The sequence below is a fragment of the Patiria miniata genome, unplaced genomic scaffold, assembly GCF_015706575.1.
Source record: "Patiria miniata isolate m_02_andy unplaced genomic scaffold, ASM1570657v1 HiC_scaffold_21, whole genome shotgun sequence".
Lineage (NCBI taxonomy): Eukaryota > Metazoa > Echinodermata > Asteroidea > Valvatida > Asterinidae > Patiria > Patiria miniata.
In genome coordinates, this window is record NW_024037060.1 from 7,964,243 (window position 1) to 7,984,774 (window position 20,532).

At 39.4% G+C, this 20,532-nt stretch overlaps 1 protein-coding gene across 1 annotated transcript; it reads right to left on the bottom strand.

Annotated features, from left to right (window-relative positions):
- Window positions 1–257: 257 nt before the first annotated feature.
- Window positions 258–11,941, bottom strand: LOC119729722 (AN1-type zinc finger protein 6-like). Its single transcript, XM_038202422.1, has 4 exons — window positions 11,788–11,941; window positions 7,864–8,130; window positions 2,152–2,451; window positions 258–1,250 (listed from the first exon to the last, which is right to left on the bottom strand). Exons 1-4 carry the CDS (start codon window positions 11,924–11,926, stop codon window positions 1,102–1,104), a joined length of 855 nt encoding a protein of 284 aa, XP_038058350.1. The 5' UTR covers window positions 11,927–11,941; the 3' UTR covers window positions 258–1,101.
- Window positions 11,942–20,532: the final 8,591 nt, after the last annotated feature.

A 20,532-nucleotide genomic window follows, 5' to 3' on the forward strand; every position in this document is an offset into this window, starting at 1 on the left:
GGGTGCTGTGGTCCAATGGTTAGGGTGTTCGACTCATGTGCCATGGTACATGGGTTCGAATCCTGACCATGGGAACATGGTGCTTGTGCTCTTGAGCAAGGCACTTTACCATTATTGCTTCGTCCTTCGGATGGGACGTAAAGCCGTAGGTCCCGTGTGTTCTGTAGTGCACGTTAAAGAACCCAGTAACACTTGTCGCTAAGAGACGGGGTTTGCCCCGGTGTTTCTGGCAGTGGCTGCAATATGCGCCGCAGCACCTTGTAAACCCTTACAAGGTGCTACATAATGGGTCTCATATTTCTCATAAATTTCATTTACCTGTCTTTAATAATAGACATAATTTCCAGCGCCTTGAGTACCTAATTGTTGGTAGATACCTGCGCTATGTAAGACGCCGGTATTATTATCATACTCCATCAATATTTAGGCGAACAAGGCCTGCAGGACGAATTCCCCCCAAATCCACCAAAATTGTGGGAATGGATTTTGACAGAGTTGGGGAGGTTAGGGTTAGTTAGAAAAGTCTGCAAATTGGATAAAAGGTCTGAAAGATGCATTTTTTTCTTCTACACTGATGATGTCTTTCTCTCAGATTCAAAAAGTCCGATTTCAGACTAAAAATCTGAAAAATGTCATGCCTGCGAAGTGCAAATGATTTGCTGCGAATGCAGGTTTACATGTGTGTTCGGACCTAATGCTCAAGCATTGCATACACCGACCGACTGACTGACAAAACTGAAGATGAATCACAGATATTTCTAAGTATTTTTCTTTTCTGTACAAGAAGTCTAGTCTAACTGCCAACAGCAGCTACTCAAATCATTACATTGCAGCAAGGTAGAGACACTCGGCTTAAATGACTTCGGATTTTTTTCTTCTGCTTGAAAACTACACGAAGATTTGGTGCTGGCGGTAAATGATGATGATATAAGATGATTAAAAATGACAAAGATAAGAATGAAATTCTGCAATGGAGAGAGGGGTGTTTCCCTGCGACGAGATCCGCCTTTTTTTTTGTGATCTATCAAAAAAATGCCGCGCCTTGCGCGCAGCGGAGGGGATATACTGTGTTAATCTATAATATACATATATCTGCACAGATTACAATTTCTGGATTTTTTCACCGACAATGACAGGATTGTTCTTCCTGATTTCCTCCTGGCCGTGCAACCGGTAATCAAATTGACATTCGTGTTTGTCCGAGTAGCGGTGTATACTGCAGAAGAGGCCCCCACACCGACATTCAAAACCTGCCAAGGATAAGGTGAGAAAAGCTCATCAATATTAAGAATACCAGACCACACGGAAGTAGTTTAATCAAACAGGGCTGTGCTTAAGAATGGCACTGCATAACTGATAACCAAAGTTGCAGCAGTGAGGTCACTTAATCTATTTCTGGCGTGGATCCTTGGGGAGGAACAATTTATGGTGAATAAAACAAATAATGAGGGTATGTTAGACTGTCATACAACAAAACTTATGTCATGTTCTTGTGCATTGGGGGTTCTTTCTGTTAAAGTTGTTTAAAACGTTGGTCTCAACAGAAACAACATTATTTGTTTTTGAGATAACCGAGTTAATGTACAAAGTTAACTTGAGCAACAAACAGTTCATTCACTTCATTCGCTAAACTTGAGTGCTTTCATAAATATCCCTTTAACCCTAAGTCCCTAGGCATTTTCGCCAGGATGCAACCTCCATCCTGCGAAATCCTCCAATTGCCTCCATGTAAAAATTGCATACAGCCTCAATCCTGCAAAATCCTCCAGCAGTCACTGTCAGTATGTCGAGGCAGAGCCAGTGACATCCTGGAGCAGTGCGGAGGATTTCAAGTATAATATATGCACGGCTGAGCATAAACGACACAAGGTCCGGGCCCCAAGACCTTGGCACAGTGCATCCTCCAAAATCAGTAACACATTTTTGCCATGTAGCCTCAATCCTGCAAAATCCTCCATTTTGCAAAGAGGATTCTGGAGGATATCAGAAGGTTAGGGTTAAGCCGTGTCCGAAGTACTTGGCTACGGCTTGAAATTACACATGAGTCTATGGAAAGTGGCTGCAGCCGCTACCATAGATTCGTGTGTAATTGCAAGCCGTATTTTGCCAAGTAATTCGGACACGGCCTTAATACACTCTAAATGAGCTCACCTGTAAGGCCCACTTTCTTACGGCAACTTGCACATCGGTTCTTTTTCTTCTTGCCTTTATCCGGACTGTCGGACCCGCTAGGGGAATCCGAGCAGGAGGTGCTGGGTGACGGACATGATGGCAACTCCGCCTCATCGAGGGAACTCTTTGCTGTAGCGCCCTCTACCTCCGGTGCGCTGACTCTCTCGTTAGCATTGCTGGCTGCACTGCTAAGGGCGGTTGTGGTTGTTGTATGGGTGGTAGTGGTGGTAATAAGGGAGCTGGCGTCTGTGTTGCTGGCGCGGATGAGACTGGATGAGGCTGGAAATAGAAAAAACACTGGATTAGGCTAAGTAATTCCAGGCTTACAAACAGGACAAAAATAGGACTTCTGAGGACAAAATCAGGATAAAAGAAGGACATTTGTGGGCTTTCAGGAGTAGTTTTTGTTGATACTCACCCATACCTGCCCACAGCATCATTTATCAGCCTCATCTGGCATGTTCTGTACTCAAAAATTGTGCTCCATCCTTAACTAAGGTCTTAGAAACTACAGTTGCAGTACTCCAGCGCCCAAGCCCTTCATTCTGGAATGGACTCCAAACTGACATGCATCTCTTATGCAAGTATCAACAAATCTCCCATAATGTAATTGATATACTAACGTCACTGTGAGGTCATTGAATAATATAACAAAACAAAGACATTTAACTTAGTGTACACAGACTAGTCAGATTAGTCACTTAGGCCTGGACGAGTAGTGGAGTTTTACCACTCAAGTACTCGCAAAGAGTCAAGTACTCACAAGAAGTTAACCAAATTCCCATCAAAGCAGAAAACTTACAAGACGGGAAGTAACTACAAGCAAGCAGTGTGCAAGTCAAACCACATGCATCAACACTGAGTTATCCTTAAGTGTGCAACATGTTGGGTCATTAAAATCCTAGGGAGAGAGAGGTGAAGGGAGTGATTCCCTGTTTGCAGGGGACGTATTAAGCCTGGAACCCTCAACCCTAAATTGCTACTCGCAAGTACCCGCTTCTACTCGCGCCAGGACGAGAACTCGAGAAGATGAAAAACCACGAGTAGAACAACGAGTAGCATAAGTTACTCGCGAGTACTCGAGTTACTTGCCCAGCGGTCGAGTCAATAGTCCATTCACTGTTTGTAAATGGTGAAAGCACGAAATATATCCACAGACATACATGTACAACATGTAGGCCCTACTGTATGCCCATCACTTTAATTAATGTATTCAGATTTACACAAGTACGATACATACATGTGTATGTCATTGTATGTTGTGTATGTACATGAACATTTTGAGGAAGTAACCTTGTGATTTTGTCATGTTGACAAAGTAAAAAAAAATAATGTCGGTCAATGTCATTAGGTGGAGCAGAGTGAATGAATACAGTCATAAGTAATGATGTCGGTAAGCTCTAAATGTAAAGTATGGCACATGTGTGCAATCAAACTCTTCTACAATTACATGTACATGGACATGAATAAATACATGTTACAGACATACACACGTACCTGTACCTTTACTTCTGTACACATGTACCGGTACAGTTGTACAATGTACATGTACAAAAAAAAATACAATTGTACGTCATGTACCGGCACATGTACATGTACATGAGTAAATACTAGTACATTTATATGTAACAGACATGTGCATACTAGACATGTGCATCATGTACATGTATGCACTTCTGTACATGTATGTACTGTAAAGTAGATGTGTTATTGTGTTTTACAAAATGCTTTTTTACGAGGTACATGTACTGGTAACAATTATCATCATCATCAATCTACAATGCATGTACAATGTACATAAAAAAAAAACCTTGGTTGATGTATTTGGTTGATGGATTTCATACAATAAGGTCTTCTCCATTGGATATCGACCTTTGTCATTAGTACATTACAAACAGTAGATGTACTATAGGCCTGGGGTACAAGGCCACTATGGCCTTTTGTTCAAGGACAGCAGCACTAACTGGCTTCATCACATGTACAAACAGCTGAGGCCAGTCCTGAATACAAGCAAGGGCATGGTCAAACCTAACAAAGATACAATGTACATGTACTGAGGATGGTTCATGACAGTGGATGATGACCACTGCGTATTTTGTTCCAACAATGTGCTCACTGTGTAATTATCAGAGTGCACCATTACTGGAGTGTTGCAAAAAGGGCATTAATTTCCCACTGAAGTCCTTGAACTGATTCACAGACTAAACTTTTTAAAGAGAGTGTAATGGTTGCTCAGGTATTTCCGACAAAAGTAAAGCCCGCCGCACATCTTTCTGATTCTACCTGTTCACCTGTCCTCCAGATCACGAATCTGTTTATTTTTCACACATGCCAGATTCCGTTCTATGATTCGGCCACATAATGATCAATCATATGATGACCGTCACCAGTCACATGATGACAAAATGGGCGCCCTCAATTTGGAATCATGTGACTTCCTTAGTGAATCTGATTGATACAAATCGCGTCCGGTGAAATCGGAATGTTGCTCGCACACATTTCCGGTGACACTGGATCCGGTGAAATCGGAAGTAAACAAATCAAACATGTTTGATTTCATCCGGTCGCCCGATGTACGGTCAGATTGGTCCGAATTTTCAGTGTATACCTCTAAACCGGAAATATCGGCAGGTTTAACATCATCGTCAAATTAGGCAAAAATGGTGCATCTAGCCATTTGGGAGTTCACGTTTTACCTACACAAGTACATTGTATGCATATTTGTAACATAGTAATATTCAATGTAGACAATTCAAGCATGTAATTTGTGCAGTGCATAGTATATATTTAACCAATTCCTTCAATACGAATCTACATGTAGTTATGAAATTTTACTCCGGACTATGGATCTGTCACACCTGTTCAACGAGTCAATGTCTACCATGCCATCATACATGTCACTCATGTACATACATGTGCTGGTACATGTGTACATGTGTACATGTAAGGGGCACATACATAGGGTCTGTACATGTACCGGTACATGTACGTCAGTCATTAAAAAAAGATGTTGGTTAGGCCAAAAAAAACAAGTCTCCGGTTTCTGGTATGGAGCTTGCCCAAAAAGTGGTGCGGCGACGCGGCTTTTTTTTTTTTTTTAACCTGATTTTTTTGCTTCAAATGTCGGCTGATGACTGCAAATGGTGCCCGACTAAACTTAGTGCAAATATTATGGGAGTCCAGAGAGGCCACATTAAGCTTATTCTCGACCATAACCCAATCTAAAAACACGTTAAAATTGTGTAGCAGCAGGATTCCAGTCAAACCAGTGAGTTTGGCGGTTTTGAGACATCATCTTTCATTGAAAAAAAAACTTTTTCATTTTGCCAACGCGCATGGCGACGCGCGCGCATACCAGAAACCGGAGACTTTTTTGGGGGGCCTTAGGATTCTTTTACGTGCACAGTACTGATTATAGATCTACACAAGCACTATGTACATGTCTACATGTACATGTGCACCAAACATGTGAACTGTTGCTGATTTTAGATCACACTGTGTTACACCTTTTGTACGTATGTACATGTAGAGTACTGTACATCATGTACAATGTATGGGCTAAGCCATAAACGTTCATGCCTCTCTGCATACATGTAATGCACATGAATCATTGTGCTTGACTGAATCAGATTGTAACAAACATGTACCCTGTGAGTAGGGAATCCATCAGGCTGTTGACAATGTTCTATCATGGAGGAATTCCTCCATGGTTCTATCAAGGCTACAATGGTCTATTTACTCATACACTGTGTGTACATTGTACGTGGGTGTATTTGAAACACACAGTGAACGCAGACATTAGTTATGCTTCACATACATCATAGTGTACACGGATTTGGAAACTAAATCAAATCTCTTTATGTCAAGAGGCGTTAGTGCAGCCCCTACCGCATGCAAATGTACTGCACACTTATAATTTTGCCGACTTGTGTTAGAAGTGGGTTTGTCCAAAATGACAAAATTCATTTCCTGCATTGGATCCATTCACTGTTTGCAAAACGGGGTGAACTCGTGAATCACATGTACGTTGGCCCATTGTAGGAACCAATGTAAATGAAATGCACAATGTACATGTACATAATGGCGTACAATCACACACCCTCCCCATTTTGATCAGGAATGCACACTAAGCATATTCAAGCATATTATTTTAAATCATAATTGCGCCTTCACCGTAAAATTGAAGCATTAGCTTCACAGCTCGGAATATGATCATGTATAAGCTCCATGCATATACATGTAGCTTTTCCCTCCACCGAATATGATTTAATACAAATTTATGATAATTTTTGACAATGTCTTTCACTGTAAGTGTGATACAAAAAAAAATACCCAATCAAATCATTACATGTGTGCATACATGTACATTCACTCCACACAACTTGGAAAAGAACTTAACCCCAACATTCAAAATCCTCTTTGCAAAACGGAGGAATGTGCAGGATTGAGGCTACTGGTATATGGCAAAATTGTGGGGCTGATTTTGGAGGATGCACCGTGTTAAGCTCTCAGGCCTAAATGCTCAGCCGTGCACAAATTTAGGCCTGATTATACATGTACATGTACTTGAAATCCTCTGCACTGCTCCAGGATGTCAATGGCTCAACCTCAACATAGTGACAGTGATTGCCGAAGGATTTTGCAGGATTTCGGCAGTGGTTACCTCTCTAAGGACCACATTCAAGAAGTAAAGGATGATTTTGGAGGATTGAGGCTGCATGCAATTTTTACATGGAGGCAGTTGGAGGATTTTGCAAGATTGAGACCGCATCCTAGCAAAAATGCCTAGCGAGTTAGGGTTAAGTATGCACAGGTACAACTACCAATACTGTCGTACGGCGCAGGGCAGATATCATTACACAAAACAGTCGTTGATTAAACGCAAGTTGGTTTTTCTTTCATAGTGACGTCACACACGCCCTCAGTCAATCAGCAAAAAAATTGATGGCACTGTTCGGCGAACACACATGTGAGCAGTAGGTTCTTCAGAATATTTTTGATTTTTTTTTTTCAAACTACCGGTTGTAATGAACAGTTTAACTGGTCTTAGGGAATGTCATGAATGTGTAGATCCATCCGGAGTAACTTTCTTTCTCATTTGTATTCTCTTTACCAGTTTTGTGGGGCCTTACGTCCTCCAGGGTATGACAGTTTTCTAAACCACTGTAAACATGTGGAATTACTATCTCTATTCGGTGGAGCGCTAGTATGGAGGGTACCGCAGTTCCAGTGCTCCACTCAGTAGAGCTAGTTTATATCCTACTTTTAAATGCTCTTTCCAATTAACATCATTTCGTTTAAAACGCGTTTTGTAGCCCAATCGGGCGCATTCCAGGAAGTAACGTTCCTAATAAAAAGAAGTGTTTCATTTGTAAAAGCTTTGTATCTCACACCTGTTTCAGACTAGCACTCCAGAGCTGTGCCGAACCAAAAGATATTAGGAACAACTCAGGTTGATCCAAATAGATCTTGGTCTCGGACAGAACTTTATGTAAAATTGTCCATTTGACTAGACTCCAGAGTCGTTCTAAACAACTGCAACAGATAATCTGTCGACGTGGACCCTTCCGTTTCCTCAGAATTTCAATAGCGTGGCTCTGGTACCGGAGCCTGAAACATGTGTTACGTAATGTGACTCCATACACAGTAGCGAGAGTCACGCCTTTTGGACAACACTGTAGAGTTGCCTACCTGCTTCATTTTCCTTGCCGTGGAAACCTTGAAACGATAAGTTGCTAGCTTGATGCGTCTGATGGCCCAGGGGTTGCACTGGTGAATTCTGCTTTTTCCTCTGGTAGTCCTTGAAACATTTAGAGCACATTCCCTCTGTGGCAGCACTACCGTAGAACCCACAGCCATTCCGACACTGGTTAGGTGCCACCTCATCACTTCCTTTACTACTGTCCATCTCGATGAGGTTAACGCGGTGACAACCAGTGTGTGTGTGTACGGGAAAGCCTGGCGGGTTGTGGTGGGAATGAAATAAAACTGATTTCAGTCACAAGAAAACTATTGATATCCAAAATAGTTTGATTATTCTTCCTCGTTCCTTTTTTCCCTTCAGTACATGTCACTGCATGGAGCCTGTAATAATGAAGCATTAGTGACTGCATTCAGCAGATGCATAACGTAGCTCAAACTTCACTTTTGTTCAGACATCTTTCTCCAAAAACTTTTCCGTGTCAAATAAATTTGTGGTTGAACTGCTGTTTCACTTCTAAGTAAGATTGTGTTGTCTTTTCAGAGGATCGAAATGTGTGAAAAAGATCCATGTTTCGTGAACACACAAAACAAACAGTTTCGTGTGAATTTGTTTAGAATGTAGAAACTAAATATTTACAAAAGAATGCATCATTTGAATTAAAAACACTCACAATTTATTGAGTGTATAACAATGTATCTACTGAAGGAACACTAGATGAAACCAGTGTGTTTCAAAAGATCGGGGAAAACCCCTCCTTGGCAATGATGTTGCAAGTGACAGAATTTCCCCATACCACAGTTTACACACAGCGCATGCCAGATGCATTACACGTGCTGTACATGTATGCACGTGTCTCTTTGTAAATCCCCAAAAGCAGGAAGTATATTTACTGACTTTTCTGACCTATCATTATGTTCCAAATAAACATGTGGTAAGATTTGAGACAACTAATCCTGACGGTAAACTCTGCACTGCAATTAAATGTTTCTACCGCAGAGTCAACACAATACCTAACTTCAAGCAATACAGAGCCCTGATGCTGAAATCCAGAGAATTTGATGAAAAAAAAAGTTGAAGTTGGGGAAAAACTCTGGACGAAACCTTTGATCAAGTGGGGACCAAAAACCAACCAACAATAGTCCCCATGACAGACTGAGGAGTGGTCTTTGTCCAAGACTTAATTTGGATGTTATTCCCCTTATAAAGCGGGTCCGTGCACAAGTGAAGTCGCTACCATATCAACAAGACCAATCAAATACAGTCTTGGTAATATTGGCAGCGCTAGCCAGGAAATTCTGAGCATACCTCACGCGCGCTGTATTCAAACTAAAGCTAATGGGTAGCGCTGCCAATATTGCCAAGACTGGATTTAATTCATCTTGTTGATAAAGACCTCCACTGCCATGGCAACTTGAATAAACGCGTTTGTCACGGGTCTAGCTGCAAAATAGGGGAATACAAATCCACTCTTGAACATAGATGAACTGAGGAGTCGTCATACCCATGTCAAAGAGGTTGAAGACAGGTACTTGTACGACTACAGCACACCAATCAGAACTCTCCCCCTTTCTTTCTGGTCTTTAACTCGCAAGTAACATAGCTGCATCCATGCCTAGCTTATGTCATCAAACTTTTGTTTGGGGAATGTCCACTTCCCCATAAAAGGAGGAAAAGGTTTACAAAAAAAAACCTAATTGAATTTTAACCCACCGGAATGATATCCATATCCTGAACGTCATGCTTTCATGGTTTTAAGCCACAGGCAGCATTCATTGCGGCAACACGTTTAGCCCGACTGCCTCTGGCCGTACACTATCACAAGCTCTTGTAGTACGGCCAGAGTGGCATACTCCCCTTAACACTAAAAAGTGATGTAGCGATTTTGCTACTGTTTTTGACGAGATTTATAACTTCTCATCCAGGCGCTTGGGCAAGGTTATGAAGATGCATTGTACAGTTCATAACCTAGTGCCGCGCGCCCGACAACACGAGATCATGAACAGTATTTGCATATCCATAACCTTGCGTTATGCGCCCGGTTACACCTCTATGTTCCGACACCCCTATGTTCCGACTGCACATATTCCTATTCCTAACCCTAACCGGGAGTAACACAATCTAGGTTGTCGGAACATAGGCGTGTTGGAACATAGAGCAGTCACCATGCGCCCGCATAAATGCATACATAAACGACACGCAAAACCAGTCCGCCATTTTGAAATCCCATGGAGGAAAATTTTTGAGACGATTTTGTGGGAGCTGAAGACTGATCGTCGTTTCTTGGATGAAGATTTTAAGAAAAGGAAAGGGTTTTGGAAAAGGTATGAGTTTCTCTACGAGCAGGTACCCTATCTTTTGAAATCTCTGTCCTGGATTGAGAAGATAATCTCGATCAAAATCGGCCACAAACTCGCTACATCACTTTTCAGTGTTTAGGGGAGTAATGCCACTCTGGCCATACTACAACGGCAAGAGCTTGTGATAGTGTACGGCCAGAGGCAGTCGGGCTACAACATGTTATGTTACATGTAGTCTACATCTGGTTCCTGGTACACATGAGACAGGACCATCAAGTCATGTGCTCATTATGAAACATGATCCATGCCTATCTGCCATGGTCCAAGGAATCATTACTCATATGTTATTCCCTTACCATTCAATACCATCAAGCAACCATTTCCCCATTTGTTCTGAAGTCAAAACACTGGTACTAGCATAAACAGTGTGAGCTGAGATAGGGAAAAGGTTATTTATAGGCCAATAATTTATTACATTATGTACATGTATGTAGATCAAACAGATTTTACTCACTGTTGATGCCCCCTACAAATATCTTTTCGACTGTCATGTTTTCCTTTTACTTTTAAAGAAATCCATTTCCATTTTGGTATGATGTGGTTTTGTCATGCACATTTTACTTTCCTTACATTTTCTCCCTTAACATTTACCCAACATAACAATAAGCAAAATCGAGGTTTCACTAGCACATGCGCCAATTCGCATGCCTTTGCTTTTTTTGGAAAAACAAAACAATTCTTGCAATCCTCGTCCAAAAGACGGCAAAATTTCAGCATGATCACGTGGATTTGTTTATACACAAATCTGGGGGAAAACGTTGCAACCTGACACCACTTGCCCGATTGTGAACAATGTCTACATGTATGGCGGGTCAAGACAATTTTTAAAGTACTTCCTAACAAAATTGGAAATGTTTCTCAGTCCCAGATTCATGTCTTACATTCATTTTGCAATGAATGACCTTCATTGAGATGATATATGAAGGAAAAAGTGGTGTCAGGTTGAAACTTTTTTCCAAATTTTGTCCCACAAAAAAGTGGCAAGCAAGCAGGCTTATGAAAACAACACAAAATATCTATGCTTAAAATTAGAAGAAAAAAAAAGAGCTGGGACAACCCACACAAAAAAACATAATACAAAAAGTTATAATCTAACATCACAAAATTACAAAATTCCCATAAGGACACAAAACAGAAGCAGTATCTGACGATACGACCAGTCACAGATGTGATGAACAATGAATCATTAGGCCGAAGGTCAACCAGTCAACACGGATGGTCAAACACAATTTAAAACATAACTAAAATTCAAACATCTTAAACACCTAAAGGACATGAAAGGGAAAGAAAATTAGTTCAGAAGAATATGTATGACACTGATACCCGCCCTAAATCATGGGCAAAAAGAAACAAAAGGCTCCGACAAATCTGTGGGCCTACTTCAATTTCTCGGAACAGCTGAAATGCCAATACATAACGATTCCTACATAACAATTAACATGGCTCCATACACGACACGTAAAAAATGGCGTCGTCGGAACTTGAAAACACCACTAAAAACCCCTTTTAAACGTCATGATAAAATATAACACACAAATTTGCTACAACACTTACCAGATAAAAGTATTGGCTTATAGAATTTGAAAAATCTAATATTAAAATCCACCAGAATAGACGAAAATTTGCGAAATTTAAGATGATGACTTCGCTCTTCTATGCTTCGTTGTTTCTGCTGAATGACCAGAATGACCATCGGTGTCTAGGTCACGTGACGTACAGTTTAGCAGCTGATTGGGTGGGACTGAAGAAGGATCAGGAAACCTTTAATGACGTCACCGAGTTGACTCCCTATGGTCTGGCCACGAACCGCTATTTTACACGTAGTTGAATAGGGCGGTAAGATGCTGCACAGACTAGTGGTGATAAACACCGGATATCATTTTGTTTACAATTACAAACATAGAGGACAAAGAAAAATAGAAAGATGATGGTTACCTTTAAATTTTCATGTCACAAACGAATCACTTAACTTGAAAAATCCTTTCCTTTTCCAGCAAGAAAAGGTTTCATTACCACAAAGAAAGAAAAAAGGAGTTGTCAAAACTCCTCCTATTTTAATTTTCACAATGTACTTCCGTCACTGAGCACGAAAATTTATACACTCGGAGTTTATTTGTCTCCTGGAAACTGCACTACTTTTATTCATAACGTTTTGTTTCAACAAGAAAAAATGAGATTCTCACGAACTATACGAAATCCGTTTAGTTTTTCCGGTCATTTTAATTAATTTATTTGATCAACAATTTCCCTTTTGAACTTTTCTTTGGGGCATTTGTAGGAAAGTTAGTACCAGAGATGGGAAGGAGCCGAGTGCTTTATATCCCACTTGCCTAAAAAAAAATTCATCTTTTATTTATGAAGGTCAATTTATCCCCCCCCCCCCCCCTCCCCACATACATATATACAGTCGACTCTCGTTACTCTGTTAATACAAAATTCTGGTTATAACAAACATAAGGCCTTGGTCCCGACTGTGCATTTATGTGCACAATGAATGGGACTGATGTTCCTCTTTATACAAAATTCTGATAAAACAAACAATTTGGCTAGGTCCGAACGAACAAGTTTGTATTAACGAGACTCGACTGTACTTTTTTGGCATTGAAACTTTGTGAGTGAAGAGGTTATTCAGAGTATTTCACAAGAGGGCGCTACATAGATTTTAGACGCTATTATTGCATGCATCATAACTATTGTCATAAAAGTTTGGTTTCTAACATTTCTATGCAAAACCCCCTACACAGGGGGTTTGTGTAGAAAATATCAGACGGTTATTTATTACTCCCTATCACGATCAATTACCTTCGGCAGCGACCGCAAGCTGCATTTTAAAGAATAAGTTAAGACAGGATCAAACTATAGGTCTTGCGAAACCCAGGGCCAGGTGAAACTAACAAAGTGGCCGCGGTACTATCGGGTGTCATGATAGGGACTGATATAATGTATTCCGCTCTTTTCAAGTTTCGATTTTTCCCCTTAATTAACTATTTTTTAATTGGTACTTTTAATCGTTACGGGAAAAAATACTCTCTTTTTTTTGGGGGGGGGCCTCTGCAACCCTCTGAAAAAAAATTGTTTTTATGTTGGGTTGAATTGATATTGCGCCTCTAGTCTAACCAGTCTAACGCACAAAATGTTCACAGTCAGCAAAGGTGTACGTCAAGGATGCATCCTGTCTCCATTGAGCCCTCTTTCAACATATTCGGAAACGATGATGCGAATACGCGCTGGAGAACTCCCACTAGATGTGCAACTTCGGCGGCCGCTGTGTATCCAACCTCCGACATGCTCATGAATATCGCAGAAGAAACTATAAGATCTGCTTCTAAAGATCACCGCCGCAAGCCTATGGCGTGTCAAACGTTGCAATATTCAATATTTTGCAATATATATGTTGGATATTCAATATGTGTTTGTTATCTTTTACATTTATGTGCGATATGTTCAATATAAGTGTGCGATGTTTTTCATTATTTGCGCGATGTTTAATATATTTGTGCGATGTTTTACAATATATGTGCGATGTTCAATATATGTGTGCGATGTTTTACATTTATATGCGATTTTCAATTTATATGTGCCATGTTTTCAACGATATATATGTACGATGTTTTCAATATTATGTTCGATTTTTTGCATTAAATGTGCGATGTTTTTCGATACAATTGTGTGTGTTGTTTTACAATATATTTGCGATATTCTCAAATATGTGAGCAATGTTTCACACATATGTTTGACATTTCGAGCTATTTGTATTCGATGTTTCATCGGTATGTTTGCATTCGATCTTTTGCAATATGCATTTGATATTTCCCTTTTCATTCGATGTTTCTTTAAGAGTCAAAGTCTGGTTACTAGACCGCGAAAGTCTGACTATTTTGCCTAAAGTCAGTGTATGAGACGTCAGGGGATCGCGTAAAGTGATTAGAGCCAGACCTAAACGGTAAAAACCGGAATTGTGGGTAATTCTTTAAGCATACGCAATGCGTTCATCATTGTTTGGGCAGTACCCCCAGCTGTGCCTTTACTACCCATAGTGTTATGTGCATCATCTATGCATTGAGGAGTGCATGACACATGGTCTGAGCTCCAAGGCCGATGTGCACCTGTCCCGTTTAATGATCCAGTTACCTGATAATTTGTTAGTATAAGCTGATGTAAAATTGGGCAAACTTAGATGTTTATGAAAAAAAATCAAATTGTAAGGGGTTAACCTTGCATTTTTTAAGCAAAATCGGGAAAAAATCGGATGTTTCTGGAAAATTGCAGATTGTATGGGGTTAGATGTTTATGAAACATTTCAAATTGTAAGGGGTGAACATTGCATATTTTAGAGAAATTGGGCAAAATCAGATGTTTCCGAAAAATTTCAGATGTAAGGGATTAAGTCCAAAAAAAAAAGTCTCCGGTTTCTGGTATGCGCGCGCGTCGCCGTAGCCATTTTTCAATGAACGATGATGTCTCAAAACCGCCAAACTCACTGGTTTGACTGGAATCCTGCTGCTGCAAAATTTTAACGTGTTTTTAGATGGGGTTATGATCGAGAATAAGCTTTATGTGGCCCCTCTGGTCCCCCATAATATTTGCACTAAGTTTAGTCGGGCACCATTTGCAGTCATCAGCCGACATTTGAAGCAAAATAAACAGGTAAAAAAAAATAAAGCCGCGTCGCCGCACCACTTTTTGGGCAAGCTCCATACCAGAAACCGGAGACTTTTTTTTTGGCCTAACCTTGCTTTTTTAGTGAAATTTTGCAAAGTTAGATGTTACGAAAAGTTTCAAATTGAAAGGGGTTAACCTCGCATTTTTTTTAAGCGAAAATGGGAAAAAAATCAAATCTGGAAAATTGCAGATTGTAAGGGGTTAACTTTGCTTGTTGAATAAGATTGGGGAAAATTAGATGTTCATGAAAAAAATTCAAATTGTAAGGGGTTAACCTTGCATTTTTTTTTTTGCAAAATAGGACACAATCAGATGATTCTGGAAAATTGCAGATTGTTAGGGCTTAACCTTGTATTTCTAGCAAAATTGGGCAAAAAGAAATGTTTATGAAAAATTTTGAGTGGTAAGAGGTGTACATTGTATATTTAGTAAAATTTGGCAAAATCAGATTTGTATGAAAAATCTAAAATGGTAAGGGGTTAACCTTGTTTTTTTAGCAAAATTTGGAGCATATTTTACTAAAATTGGGCAGAATCAGATGCTTCTATAAATCCAGATGTAAAGTTTCCGCTAAAAATACAAGGTTCACCCCTTACAATTTGAGATTTTTCATATAAATCTGATATTGCCCAGTTATGCTAAAAATGCCAAGTTAACCCCTTACAATCTTCAATTTTCAAGAAACATCTGATTTTTCTCAATTTCGCTTAAAAAAGCTAGGTAAACCCCTTTCAATCTGCAATTTTCAAGAAACATCTGATTTTGCCCTAATTTGGCAAGTTTAACCCCTTACAATTTTTGATTTTTCATACGAATCTGATTTTGCCCAATTTTGCTAAAACTGCAAAGATAACCCCTTACAATCTGAAATTTTCCATAAACACCTGATTTTGCCCTATTTTGCAAAAAAATGCAAGGTTAACCACTAACAATTTGAAATTTTTCATAAGCATTTAAATTTTCCCAATTTTACTAAAAAAGCAAGGTTAACCCTTTACAATCTGAAATTTTCCAAAAAGATCTGATTTTGCCCAATTTCGCTAAAAAATGCAAGGTTCACCCCTTACAATTTGAAATGTTTCATAAACATCTAAATTTTACTAAAAATGCAAGGCTAACCCCTTACAAGCTGCAATTTTCCAGAAACATCTGATTTTTCCCAATTTTGCTAAAATGTAGGGTTAACCCCTTGCAAACTGTTAAATCAATACATGAAGTGTCCCATTTGACATTTTTAAAACAAATTATTTTTCCAGTTTTTAGGGTAAAGGAATTTTCTCTTTTTCCTTTCTCTTTTGTTGTTGCTATATTTTGCGAATTAACTCATTCGTATGGAATGCTCATAGTCAATCAAAGAATATTTCACACATAGGGGCCTAAATTATATTTTTTTTAAATTTAATAGAGACGCATTGATCGTGCTATCATATACTATTCTATTACTATTGCGAATTACTGTATTGTTTGGAATGCTCACAATTAAAGACACGTTATTTGAAAGATGTATAAATAATATTTATATTACGATGTACATCTTTATTCTTTCCCGGTATAATTTATGGCGTTTCTTATGTCAATTGGCAATCGCGTCATTATATAATGATAGTCAAATTGATCAAACGAAACTCCGTTTTGATTATAGTCAATTACGAAATATTCATTGATTTATGACATACACCTTTGTTTCAATTTTGATACTACCCGTAGACCTGCCGAGCAGCTGTAGATATCAAACTAAACCAAAGTATAAAAGATAGAGGGTAAAAAAAATCAAAAAGTTATGTGCTAGTCAAGCTTTCAGGGATCGGTCTGAGCCATAACAATACCCCAGCCGATCCCTTAGTTCTCTTCCGGGGTCTCGGCGTCCCCGACCAATACACACTTCCTTTCCTATCCATCCATATAACCCCGGAGGGCCAGGCACCATGTAAAAGCAAGAGCTAAGGGAGGAACAGGGCGGCCCCTAAGCCCTGATCCTCCGAGTGGACCACATGCCCTGAACCTGTACGAAGGCGCCAACCTGGAACTCGCGGACAGTACCAGCAGCAGTGCTTACCGATTAAGCTAAGGTACTGTTGGTACTTTACGACGGGAAATTAAATCTCTTATAGTGAATAATTGAACTCATTCGTTAAAAACCAAAAAGACACCAGCGGGATTCGAACCCGGAACCCCGCTAACCGTGGACGACGAATCGTAACCACTCGGCCATTTCGTTACCTTAGAATTTTCCTTAAACTGAGAAAAGTTGTCTTTATAGGTGAGCAAACGCGCCAGCTAGATTACTGGGTCCATTTGCTTTACCTTAATGGGTAAAAACAAGTCGATTTAATGAGCCCAGTGTGTTTGGTTTGTTAGGAAGCTGCATAACACAGTCGTGTGCTAGGCGGATCATTACGCAACAATGAACACCGCAATTGTGTATTTTCAAAAGGCAGACCCGTAGATTTCTACTCTTTGTATCTGGGCACATATAGATTCTCACCTCCCTCTTCAGCTATTTCGACTTTCTTAAAAAGAAAAATAGAGACTGTCAGCGAATCTCCGGGATTTGAAATCAGGATCGTCCCCTCGATAGACCTCAGACTCAGTAAAGTTCAACATTGGTCTCTTTTTCAACAGCTGTTTTTGTGGAAACTTTACATCTGGATTTTTTAGAAGCATCTGATTTTTCCCCAAAAATATGCTCCAAATTTTGCCAAAAAAAAAGGTTAACCCCTTACCATTTTAGATTTTTTATACAAATCTGATTTTGCCAAATTTTACTAAATATACAAGGTACACCTCTTACAATTTAAAATTTTTCAACATTTCTTTTTGCCCAATTTTGCTAGAAATACAGGGTTAAGCCCTAACAATCTGCAATTTTCCAGAATCATCTGATTGTGCCCAATTTCGCTAAAATATGCAATGTTCACCCCTTACAATTTGAAATGTTTCATAAACATCTAACCCCATACAATCTGCATTTTTCCAGAAACATCTGATTTTCCCGATTTTGCTAAAAAAAAAATGCAATTTGATTTTTTTCAAAAACATCTAATTTTGCCCAATTTTACATCTGGAATTTTTCAAACAAATTATCAGGTAACTGGATCATAAAACGGGAGAGGTGCACATCGGCCTTGGAGCTCAGACCATGTGTCATGCACTCCTCAATGCATAGATGATGCACATAACACTATAGTACAGGCACAGCTGGGGGTACTGCCCAAACAATGATGAACGCATTGCGTATGCTTAAAGAATTACCCACAAGTCCGGTTTTTACCGTTTAGGTCTGGCTCTAATCACTTTACGCGATCCCCTGACGTCTCACACACTGACTTTAGGCAAAATAGTCAGACTTTCGCGGTCTAGTAACCAGACTTTGACTCTTAACGAAACATCGAATGAAAAGGGAAACATCAAGCATATTGCAAAAGATCGAATGCAAACATACCGTACCGATGAAACATCGAATACAAATAGCTCGAAATGTCAAACATAATGTGTAAAACATTGCTCACATATTTGAGAATATCGCAAATATTATATTGTAAAACAACACACACAATTGTATCGAAAAACATCGCACATTCAATGCAAAAAATCGAACATAATATTGAAAACATCGCACATTATATATCGTTGAAAACATCGCACACATATATTGAACATCGCACATATATTGTAAAACATTGCACAAATATATTAAACATCGCGCAAATAATAAAAAAACATCGCACACTTATATTGATTATCGCACATAAATGGAAAGATAACAAACACATATTGAACATCTAACATATATATTATACAAATAACGAATGTTTGTGAGTGCGATGGTAAGAATAATTTCATGAGGTGACAGATTGAAGTTCTATTCCACGAGGCGAAGCCGAGTGGAATAGAACATTCAATCTGTCACCGAATGAAATTATTCTTTCCATCGCACGAACGTAAAACATTCGTTATTTGTTTTATACAACACCTGAATACATTCTCGTCATTTGATTGGTAAATTATAAACTACAATTTATTTTGATTTTAAAGATGTTGAACTACCCCTTCACGAAAATGTTTGAACCCAACGCTGTAGCGCTGGCTCTTTGGAACAATACGCGCTACGCTGAACGCGCACACCAGCATGCATTTTGCACGCAAATACCGCGTCTTGGAACAAGCGCAAAGTGAAACGGTATAACGCATGGGTATAACGCATGGTTGCACCGTGCATTATACCGAATAATAATATGTCACGTGATCTACAATTCACCAATCAGATGACGGGGATTTATTCAGGTGTTGTATAATGCAAAATATTGAATATTGCAACGTTTGACACGCCATACAAGCCAACAACAATACGTCTTGACATACACAATGATTTTGACCTGCTCAAAAAATGAAATCAATATTGACATCCAACTACATGTACATGAATATGGCGAAACTGTTGAACAAGTACAGGACTTTATTTAATTACATACGGGCCTCATTCAACAGCTCACTGCATGGATGGATGGAAGGGGATAAAAAAAAAAGACTGGCAATGAGTGCAAGAACAAAGTTAACAGACATCCAGACATCTTCGAAAATGAAATCTCTAGAGATTTCAATCAAAACCAAATCCAGACTCCTGTACACTCTTTTGTACACTCTTTTGTATTCCCACTTACATTATATGGATGCGAGGCCCAAATGGACAATGAAACAGATACTCAAATAAATTCCTTTGAGTTGTGCTACCGCCGTATTTTGCAAGTGACATGGACAGACAGAAGGACAAGAGAATCAATATTAGCTGAGATTCTGCCCAAAGAACGTCTCATAGTTTCTGTCCGCCGGCGGGGAAGTGCTGGGGAGTTATAGGAGCAACAATCCTAGAAGGCAAAGAGGAGGGGAAAAGATCAAGAGGCCGACCCAAAGCAACATGGTGGAGAGACAACAGGACTGGACTAGCATCCACACAGCTATTCGACGTGCCAAAGATCGCCAATCCTGGATGATGTATACTGCCAAGTTGGCTGCCAGCCACCCTCTGTCAGAGGACAGCAACGGATAGGATTGTCTAACGCACAACTTAGATTCGCTGAAATGTTACATTAGATTTAGAATTACATTTATTCTAAAGATTATTCCATACTACTAACGGGCAAGTTTTTTTGTCCGATGTCCAGCCGGATCCCAGTCCAAACCCCCCCCCCCCCCTTTGACAGTGCTAGAAAAAAATATTAAAAAGATGAATATAATTATATATATTTTCTGGATGAAAATCGAAAGCAAGACGACGAACAAACTAAACGATTTTTTGTCGTCGTGGTGTTTGTAGAATCATAACTATTGCAAATAACACTCGTATTTCATGTTGGCAGGTTTATAGATGGTAGCGCTCAGGCTGTCTGACTTTCAGTCACGCGCCATTTTATCTAATTTGTAGCAACTTGAAATTACATGTATATGTATTATTTTTTAATAATCGTCAATTCATCACCTTATTATTTTAGAGGGATGATAATCCAACACGATTACGATTATTTTCCATCAGTGACATCAATTTAAAAGATCAAACTAGTACTTCACGCGAAATTATTCGAGATTATCAAAAAACGGGATTTTTTTTCAGGGATCAATATGTCAGGCCTTCCTGTGTAT